The sequence below is a fragment of the Paramormyrops kingsleyae genome, chromosome 17 (assembly GCF_048594095.1).
Source record: "Paramormyrops kingsleyae isolate MSU_618 chromosome 17, PKINGS_0.4, whole genome shotgun sequence".
NCBI classification, from domain to species: domain Eukaryota; kingdom Metazoa; phylum Chordata; class Actinopteri; order Osteoglossiformes; family Mormyridae; genus Paramormyrops; species Paramormyrops kingsleyae.
In genome coordinates, this window is record NC_132813.1 from 22,176,839 (window position 1) to 22,186,960 (window position 10,122).

General features: G+C 40.7%; 1 protein-coding gene across 1 annotated transcript; it reads right to left on the minus strand.

Annotated features, from left to right (window-relative positions):
* Positions 1 to 978, minus strand: LOC111837884 (olfactory receptor 2AT4-like). The gene has a single exon (XM_023800333.2). It carries the CDS (start codon positions 976 to 978, stop codon positions 1 to 3), a length of 978 nt encoding a protein of 325 aa, XP_023656101.2.
* Positions 979 to 10,122: the final 9,144 nt, after the last annotated feature.

Below are 10,122 nucleotides of genomic sequence, written 5' to 3' on the forward strand. Positions count from 1 at the left end.
TTATTTAGAAATAACAGATATGTTGGCTTTCTGTATGTCAACACGCTGTTTCTTTAACCATTTGATTAAACTGTCCTTCACCTCTTTAGCCCTTAGGCTGTATATGAGCGGATTGACCATGGGAGGCAGGAGGCTGTAGAACATGATAATGGTGATGCGTAGATCTGTGCTGAACACCAAACCCACATTGCTGGCCAGGTACACAAAACACCGTGGAACGTAGTAGAGGGTGATTATGATGAGCTGAGTGCTGCAGGTGGAGAGGGTTTTGAGGCGACCTTGGGTGCTGGTGATTTGAAGGACCACCACAACTATACAGAGGTAAGACAGCATGATAAAAGTAAGAGGCATGAGTAACATAACCAATGAAAAAAATAATGAGGGGGAAATGTAAGGGGTCCTGTCAGTACAGGCCAATGAAATTATTGAAATATAATCACAGTAACACTGAACAATAACATTATCTGCACAGTAAGGCAGAGGAAATGCCCTATTTACCATCATCAGGGGGCCACCAATGCCAAACACCCAAGAAATGATGCTGAGCGTAAAAATAGTTGAGTTTGTAATTATCGTAGAGTATCTAAGAGGGTGACAAATTGCCACATATCTGTCGATGGCCATCATTAGTAATACAAAGGTGTTTACGGCTCCAAAATAATGAACAAAATACATCTGTACAAAGCAAGCAGTGAATGAAATGGTCCCTGCCTGGAACCAGTACCTGGCAATGATCTTCGGTAAGGTGGTGGTGCTGAACAACACATCAGACACAACCAAGTTCAATATGATGAAGTACATTGGTTTTTGAAGATTCTGGTCTGTTATAAACAGAAGAAGGAATATCGCATTTCCAAATAAGGTAGATATATATACCAAGAATAAGACTGCAGAGACAAGGCCATAATAACTGGGGTCAAGTCCAGGGAATCCCATTAAAAAAAAGTAATTTATAGAGGTTTGGTTTCCAACCAACATGTTGAACTGGAGTTCTTTAGGAGATGGTTATCTGGAAAACAGAGTAATTTGCTGTAAACTTTTTAAAGTTTAAAGTTTTTAAAGCTGTAAAGCTTTTGTACACTGCATTACAAATTTCAAAACAATTTAAAAATACGATTTAGAGTATTTTATCTTGATCACACTATAACATTGTCAAAGTTTAAGGTGCCTCTGTAAAATCCAAATTAGCAAATGTGTCAGTGTCTTTTTATGAAAATCAGATGACCATTCCAGAGATAATTATAAACATATTAGGTTTATTATTTCAGCCTATTTAATCAGTGCAAACAAAAAGTCTGCTATATTTTATTAATTGGATTTTCATTGCTAATTATTTATTGTTCATTATTAATAATTACCCTACAACACCACCTTTACTTACGGTCCCGGGTAGCTGGTTAATTTGAAGAACAGCTTGGTCATAATTAAAATAAAGTGAATCTGCAAAAATGATAGAAATCACAAAGAGGATGAAATTAAACTTGAGTGAATGAACAAATGCTCTGTAGGCTTGGTTTAAATTAATATAACCCAAGTTGCATGCAAAGACAAACACATCTGTAATATTACTATTTTATATGCAAATTTTCCATTTCTCAGTTTTTAAATTCAGTCTATTATTTAATTTATTCCATTTCATGTTCAAGCATGCAAAAAATCATTTAAAAAAAAGTTTGGTAATATCAAATATCAAAGTCACTGCTGAGTGTTTTGTTAGCTCAGGTCTAACAATCCTTCTGAGGCAGTAACCATTTTGTAACCATTCTGTTTATTAGCTGAAACAGAAGGGACAACATAAAAATCCAGATGCTCATTCTACAGTTTGCAAAATCCCCTTACCTTAGTTCCAGGGATGAACACTTAAGTGCTGTCATTTCCTGTATTACAAACACCCATCTATATATACATGCAGTGTTATTTCCCCTGGTAACTGAATGATCCACTCTGATAAACCTCTGTGAATAGATGATCCTTGGGGGAGTAATTAAAAATCCCAATGCTTGTTTGTTGCTTTAGATAAGTAGTTATTAAAGATTCATGAATTGATGGATTTGATGGACGGCAGCATTATTATTATTGTTTTTACTTTTGTCCTGTCCGGCAGCTTTAGCAAGCAAAATCATGGTCTGAATTCACTGCTGTGCCAAACATGTTTGCTTTACCATGAGGGGCTCTATAAACTCTGTATAGGCCCTCATGTTAATAGATTTCTTTATTTTATTTATTTATTTCATTTTTAGCACATGTAAAATATTGCCGTGGCTGAGCTGGCCGAACAGGAGGGACAGATTAGGAGGGGGAAGAAACAGAAATAAAAGAAAAGAGCAAAATAAATATATATATTAAAAAGAAGTAGTAAGTGAGAAACATAAGTCAAGAATGATATGAGTAAAGTAGAAAACACAATCTCCAATTGTTGCATCTGTAAAGGAGAGGAAAGAAAAAAAGGCAAAAGATCAATAGCATCTGAAAGAAGTGCAAAAATGGATAAATTCATGAACACAAACAAAAATAAAGAATAAAGTAACACAGCTACACAAACATACAAAAGTGTTGTGTGTGCTTGGAGGGGTGCGTGCAAGTGTATGTATATGCATGCTCAATTGTGTAGGCGAGATGTGCGGGCTTGTGTGCCTGTGTTTTCAACATGGAATGTACTAAATAGTGAAGGTAGGAGGCAGCAACCACACGCCACAAGAACCAGAAGTCAGCAGAGACAAGCCCAGGAGGTCCAGGGTGTCCGCAGGCCCTGAAGAGCATGGAAGAGCCGCGCCCCCACTACCGCTGGGGGACAAGGGAGGTCCCAGATGCAGCCAAAAGGGCATGAGCCCCAGAGAACTAGAGGCAACAGGCAGCGGGGTTGGCCGCTCCCGTACGAGCCAAGGCCAGGGCCGCTAGGACCCCAGGCGGCCGGGGCCGACCAGCCCCTGGTAGAGAGCCCCGTCCACGCCGGAGAGGCCCAACCCCCCCCAGGCCACCACCCCAAGGACAGGGGCCAGCAACCATGCCCAGGAGGCCAACCGCACCCAGGACGGAGCAGCAAGCCGGACATTTGTAACTTTTAATGTTTGTAAGTCGTTATTCAACATCATTTTAAGCATACTCAAATCTACATGCATAAGTAAGTATGTGTCATGCCCTGCTCCTGCCGATCCTCCTGTGTGCCACGCCCCTCTCGCTACCTCGTGTAGAATCCCCATGTCATCAGCTGTTTCTTAGGGTGCTTTTCCACCACACAAAGTACGGTACTTTCGCTTTTCCATTGACTTCCAGTCGAGTACCAGTACCGAAAGCTCGAGTACCGAAAGTGCCAAACCAGCTGGGGTACTACTTTGGTACTTCGGTACTTTGGGGTGGGACTTACAAACGTATTTGCTGTCGATTGGTTATGCAAATTTTGCTGCCGCTGAAACACAAAATACACACAGCGAACAGCGAGAAACGAAATAAAAAGCAGTAGAAACAAAAATATAAAAGTAAAAACAGAAGGATGGACAAACAAGGAAACACAGGCTTTAATTGCCATATGGTCGGATGAACAGATCCAGCGGAATTTGGACGGCACGATTCGAAATAAAGTTTTTGCCGTTACGGGCAATTCAGATTCCCTATGTTTCCCCTGTGACGCACTGATTTGTACACGGTTTCACTGTTGTTTTCATGTCTTTTTACGAAGCTCTTGAGGTAACCAAGCCATGTATTTTAAAACATCACATGCCTTTTCCATGTTTTTTGTTTTAATAAATTAAATTATTTAATTCGCTGGATAGAGATATTTCTTGATGAAAACGGTATTGTATTGCTTATAAGACTATATTATGCGTCACAATGTATCATATTCATATGTAATAATGTACCTGGGTGATTTTCAGAAATTTCACATATACCTCTGCTTTAATATTATGGGAAATATTATTTCCTGATAGACAGGAGAAACATAGGGAAACTGAATTGCCCGGAACACCGTAATACCAAGCCGCTTGGAAGAAATGGGGCACACGCGAAACACCGAACAATGCCGCTTGAAAATCAAAAAACATAATTAAATAATTTGTTTGCTTTCAAAAGATTGAATTAGCAGTAAGCTAATTCTTACTTCTTTGATCGGCTTAGCCAAAGTAAGTGTACCTACGTAAACGTAAATGATGGCAGCATTCATGTGTTGGAGTCGAACTCTGCCGGGTCCGTTGATGAGAAGAGATTCACAGCACAGTCGAGGAGTAGTTGCAAGTCACCAGTTTATTATCTATTCAGATTATAATCAGGGAGCGACCATCTGACATACACTCACCTAAAGGATTATTAGGAACACCATACTAATACGGTGTTTGACCCCCTTTCGCCTTCAGAACTGCCTTAATTCTATGTGGCATTGATTCAAGAAGGTGCTGAAAGCATTCTTTAGAAATGTTGGCCCATATTGATAGGATAGCATCTTGCAGTTGATGGAGATTTGTGGGATGCACATCCAGGGCACGAAGCTCCCGTTCCACCACATCCCAAAGATTGGGTTGAGATCTGGTGTCATGTTCAAGAAACCAATTTGAAATGATTCGAGCTTTGTGACATGGTGCATTATCCTGCTGGAAGTAGCCATCAGAGGATGGGTACATGGTGGTCATAAAGGAATGGACATGGTCAGAAACAATGCTCAGGTAGGCCGTGGCATTTAAACGATGCCCAATTGGCACTAAGGGTCCTAAAGTACCAAGAAAACATCCCCCACACCATTACACCACCAGCCTGCACAGTGGTAACAAGGCATGATAGATCCATGTTCTCATTCTGTTTACGCCAAATTCTGACTACCATTTGAATGTCTCAACAGAAATCGAGACTCATCAGATCAGGCAACATTTTTCCAGTCTTCAACTGTCCAATTTTGGTGAGCTCATGCAAATTGTAGCCTCTTTTTCCTATTTGTAGTGGAGATGAGTGGTACCCGGTGGGGTCTTCTGCTGTTGTAGCCCATCCGCCTCAAGGTTGTGTGTGTTGTGGCTTCACAAATGCTTTGCTGCATACCTCGGTTGTAACGAGTGGTTATTTCAGTCAAAGTTGCTCTTCTATCAGCTTGAATCAGTCGGCCCATTCTCCTCTGACCTCTAGCATCAACAAGGCATTTTCGCCCACAGGACTGCCGCATACTGGATGTTTTTCCCTTTGCACACCATTCTTTGTAAACCCTAGAAATGGTTGTGCATGAAAATCCCAGTAACTGAGCAGATTGTGAAATACTCAGACCGGCCCGTCTGGCACCAACAACCATGCCACGCTCAAAATTGCTTAAATCACCTTTCTTTCCCATTCTGACATTCAGCTTGGAGTTCAGGAGATTGTCTTGACCAGGACCACACCCCTAAATGCATTGAAGCAACTGCCATGTGATTGGTTGATTAGATAATTGCATTAATGAGAAATTGAACAGGTGTTCCTAATAATACATTCAGCATGTACAGAAAGAAGCTTGAACCATAGGTGTCGGCTCTGGGTCTTTATAGGCCTTTTGGGGTGTGCCCCCCCCCTTTTCTGTACTTTTCCATCTACGTGACTACAACATATTTCGACATTTGTTCTAGTTAGCCAGTGAGTACATGTCCCCCCCCCCCCCCTTTATGTTATGCAAAAGTTAGAAGAAGCATTGGTTATCCGATGGGTTCCTGTCTTCTTGGTGTCTGGTATGAGGTCATCTTGACCTGTTCTCTGGTATGAGGTCATCTTGACCTGCTCTCTTGCTATCAGTTCCTGATTTCTCCCAACTGCATGGAGTGAGATCACCCCATCCTGCAGGCCTAGTATCAGTTCCCATTTCTAGTGTCTGCATTAAAAGTTAGACACTGTGTTATTAGACATTAGTAAATTAGTATTTGGATTATTGTAAAATTACCCCTCATTATTGTATAATTAACCCCTCACATGCAATCTGGATATTACTGAATCTTATACTGTGATAGAAGCTGATATAACATGACATAACAATAAACCGCATTTTCCAGCCTAAACTGTTAGTTTTAATTTTGGGATGTTTAAAAAAAAAAAATTATGATTTAAGCTGCGCGTTGTGACAATGTCAGTCAGGGGCGGTCACTGATGATGTAATTTGGCGCTGGTACCATTTTTTACGCCAGTGGAAAACCGACACGAAAGAAGTACCATACTTTCGGCACTATATGGAATTTTTCATAGAGGTTGTTGAGTTTTAGGTGGTTCTGCAGCTGGATGGCAACTACTTTCTCAAGCACTTTGGATATGAAGGGGAGATTGGAGATGGACCTATAATTGGAAAGGACTTCTGGGTCAAGGTTGTGTTTTTTGAGAAGTGGTCTTATAATGGCTTTCTTTAAGACAGAAGGGATGTCACCCTTTTGTAGGGGATGTGCTGCATGCTCAGTCTTAATCAATTATACACTTGAGGGCACCTTATATAAGGCTCTGGTACTCAGCGGGGGGGCATTCTCTGACTTGTCAGCATTGAAACTGCCCACTTCCGGGTCGCTCCATTTCCTTCAACTCATTCCCAGCGGTGTGAATAAGGTAGTAGTAGTAGCTGTTTTGCTTCCTATCGGCTATGTTTGGCCATTGACTGTGTTTCCTTTTGATTGCGGTGCGACGCAGTAACTCTGAATGAAGGCAACGTGCACACCACTTCGTAGAAGGACAGTCTCTTTTCCAGTGTAACACCAGTATGGTGTGTCTTTTCCTCTCTTGCATGGGATTGAGGGCGCTGCCTGAGTGGTATGTATACCTGACAAAGTTATCGGTTTTGCCCTTTTTCCTGGCTGTAGCACAAACTGTATTTACTTTTCTAACAGGTGGTGTTTGGACGATTTAACGGCTGCAAGAACACTGCAGGGACTTTTTAGGACCACTGCTGCTCTGTTGGACCTGTTTATGTTTTGGTTTTATGTTTGTTTAGGTTAGTGTATCGGGGGGCTGGCGTTTTGTGTGTAAGGTGTGTGGGTTTCTTTTGGAACAGAATGAGTTTTGCAGCTTTTGCTTGGTTATTTTTGTTTTACGGAGCTCTTACGATGACCATCTATTCCCCGCTATATCTGGCTCCTAGCTCCTGTGCAATACTATCCCCCTTTTTCCTTTAAGCCACACAGATTCACTGAGACAGATAATTGAGAAAAGTGAGAGATACAGTCAATGCTGGGATATTATGTCAGTTGAAATTGCTTTGTTTCACGTCAGTGTGTTTTTGTCCTAGGTCGGCCTATATCTAGTGTAAGACTCTTGTGTTCCCTTATTGTGTTCCCTTTTATTCTCAGTTGTGAACATAATTGTTATACTTTTGACCACAACCATCAGTTACTTACATAATAGCAGTGGTTCCTAAACTTTCTCTGCAGGGCCCCCCTTTTCTAGATAGGAACATTATTGAGCCCCCCCATTCAAACTACATAGGTTCAGATTCAAACTTCATTTGAAATACAACTCCCTTTTCTAATTGAGGGAAACAAATGCAATTACAAAATACAAATGGTGCAATTTCACCACTGTGGGAGAAAAAAGAGCAATCAATTAAAAATAAAAGTCCAGCATAAGTTTGAAATTATGCAAATACAGATTTAACATTCCTGTTAATATTCATTGGCATGCACAAATTAAAGTTTGTCTCACGTTTACCGCATTTTGTTTTTAATGATAACCTGAGGTTTCTGCCTATATTATAGCACAAAACAATACTAAATGATACCCATTAATTGATAGTCTCCCTGCACTTCATATAGAAAAATTTAAACCTCATTTTTTATGATATGGTTAGATTTTATTGTCCGGTCGTCACGCGTCACCATGTCACATGGTACAAAAACCTTGCAAGAGCAAGACGACGTAAGACAGATCGTACAGCACCTCTCAGCCAGCTGAACAAACTGGAACAGCCTCTGTGACGACACAACTTTGCCCTTATTGGCTGAAGAACGTGACATTTGTATGACGTTTGTATCCCAGGAAGTTCCAATGCGTTTTCTGCTATTTCTCCCGAATATCACGTAAAGCAGTGAGAACTGGGTTTCAGTTAATTTACCTGGTAAAATAAAGTTTAAATAAATTACAGAAATGTTCTAATAGTACACGTAAGTTAGTGGTTTATATATTGTTATTTACTGTAATGTTGCGCTGCTTTATTTGTTTAATCGTCCAGTCTGTGAAGAGATTATTTTGCCCCTGAGGCTATGCAACTGGTGCCCCATCCCCCCGCGCCCCCCAGTTTGGGAACCACTGCATAATAGCATATATATATATATATATATATATATATATACTGTATATATATATATATATATATATATATATATATATATATATATATATATATATATATATATATATATATATATGAAGCTTTTTTCCAAAGTTACATACAGTTTTTGGGAAACAGACATACTCTGAACCAAAGGTGGTGGTGGTGGTGGTGGTGGGGGGGGGGTTTAAAAGCCTTGCTTAAGGGCCCAACAGGGAAATCATTTTGCCTAAACTGGGAAGTGAACCGATGACCTTCTGATCCCAAGCCCAGAGGCCTAACCCCTTGATCCATATAACGCTCTTATGGTGGTAGCCCCTTATAATTACATATCTAGAATCGCTCTTTGTCCAGGTTCACTGGCAGTAGACAATCTAACAGAGGTAACGAATGCATCTATTCAGCTCAGTTAAACAAAAAAAAAAAAATGATCCAACCACTGGAGCACCATTGTGGTTTCATGGAGAATATGTACTTTACTGAATCACTGCATGTTGGGGGTTCAGTTTGTATGGGGGAATCCTGGAGGACTGTAGGGTCTCTGAATAACATACATCATATGTGTTGTCACCCTTCAGAGACACTATAGAAGTAAAACTAACAAATGTGTAGGGTAATGGTTATGGGCGTCACCGCTTACATGGTGAAACTGGATGGATCTGAGAGACAGAAAGATGTTTATCAAAAAATCTGCCCAGTGCAGCCTCTGGTGCCTTCACTAGCAGAGTGCATCCAGTCCTGTGGGTGGCAGCAGCATGCTTTGTAACATTCAGTCCAAAAAAGAGCTATGTAAAGTACAGGGTTTGCCTTGTTACAAGCAGTAGGAGAGCCTTATTTTCCATTCATAAAAAGAAACTGTGTAGCGTTGCCATTTTGTTTGTTGAATGGACATAACACATGCCATGATTAAACTTTCCTATATTATTGCTTTTGTTTTCTTGCCTTCTTAATATTCACCATTTTTTTCTGAGGCTAGAGGGTAGCACTTCTCCCTCACGCTTCCACGGTTGTGGGTTTGGAAACACACTCAGCTGTCTGTATTGAATTTGCATGTTCTCTCCATGTCACGCAGGATTATGGTTTTCTGGTCCAAAGACATGCATATAGACTAACTAGCATCTCTAAGTTGCCTATAGTGTTTGATTGAGTGTGTATGTGTCTGTGTGTGTGTGTGTGTGTGTGTGTGTGTGTGTGTGGATTAGGTTTAAATTACTTTGTGGGGACCAAATGTCCCCCACAATGTAATAAAAACTGGATTTTTTTGACGTTATGGGCCCCAAAAAGATCAGTGAATGCAATCAAAAAAGTAAAAATGCCAAAAGTCTTGTATATTTTGTTTGGTTACTTATGGTTAAGGTTAGGGCTGGGTAGGGGTTAAGGTTGTCATGGTTTGATTAGAGTTTTCCCCATAGAAGTAAATGGAGAGTCCCCAAAAACATAATTACAAACCTGTGTGTGTGTGGGTACCACTCATCTCCACTACAAATAGGAAAAAGAGGCTACAATTTGCACGCGCTCACCAAAATTGTACAGTTAAAGACTGGAAAAATGTTGCCTGGTCTGATGAGTCTCGATTTCTGTTGAGACATTCAAATGGTAGAGTCAGAATCTGGCGTAAACAGAATGAGAACATGGATCCATCATGCCTTGTTACCACTGTGCAGGCTGGTGGTGGTGGTGTAATGGTGTGGATGTTTTCTTGGCACACTTTAGGCCCCTTAGTGCCAATTGGGCATCATTTAAATGCCACGGCCTACCTGAGCATTGTTTCTGACCATGTCCATTCCTTTATGACCACCATGTACCCATCCACTGATGGCTACTTCCAGCAGGATAATGCACCATGTCACAAAGCTCGAATCATTTCAAATTGGTTT

Coding starts and splice junctions, on each gene's coding strand:
- LOC111837884 (XM_023800333.2), bottom strand. CDS start 978: ATGTTGGTTGGAAACCAAACCTCTATAAATTACTTTTTTTTAATGGGA.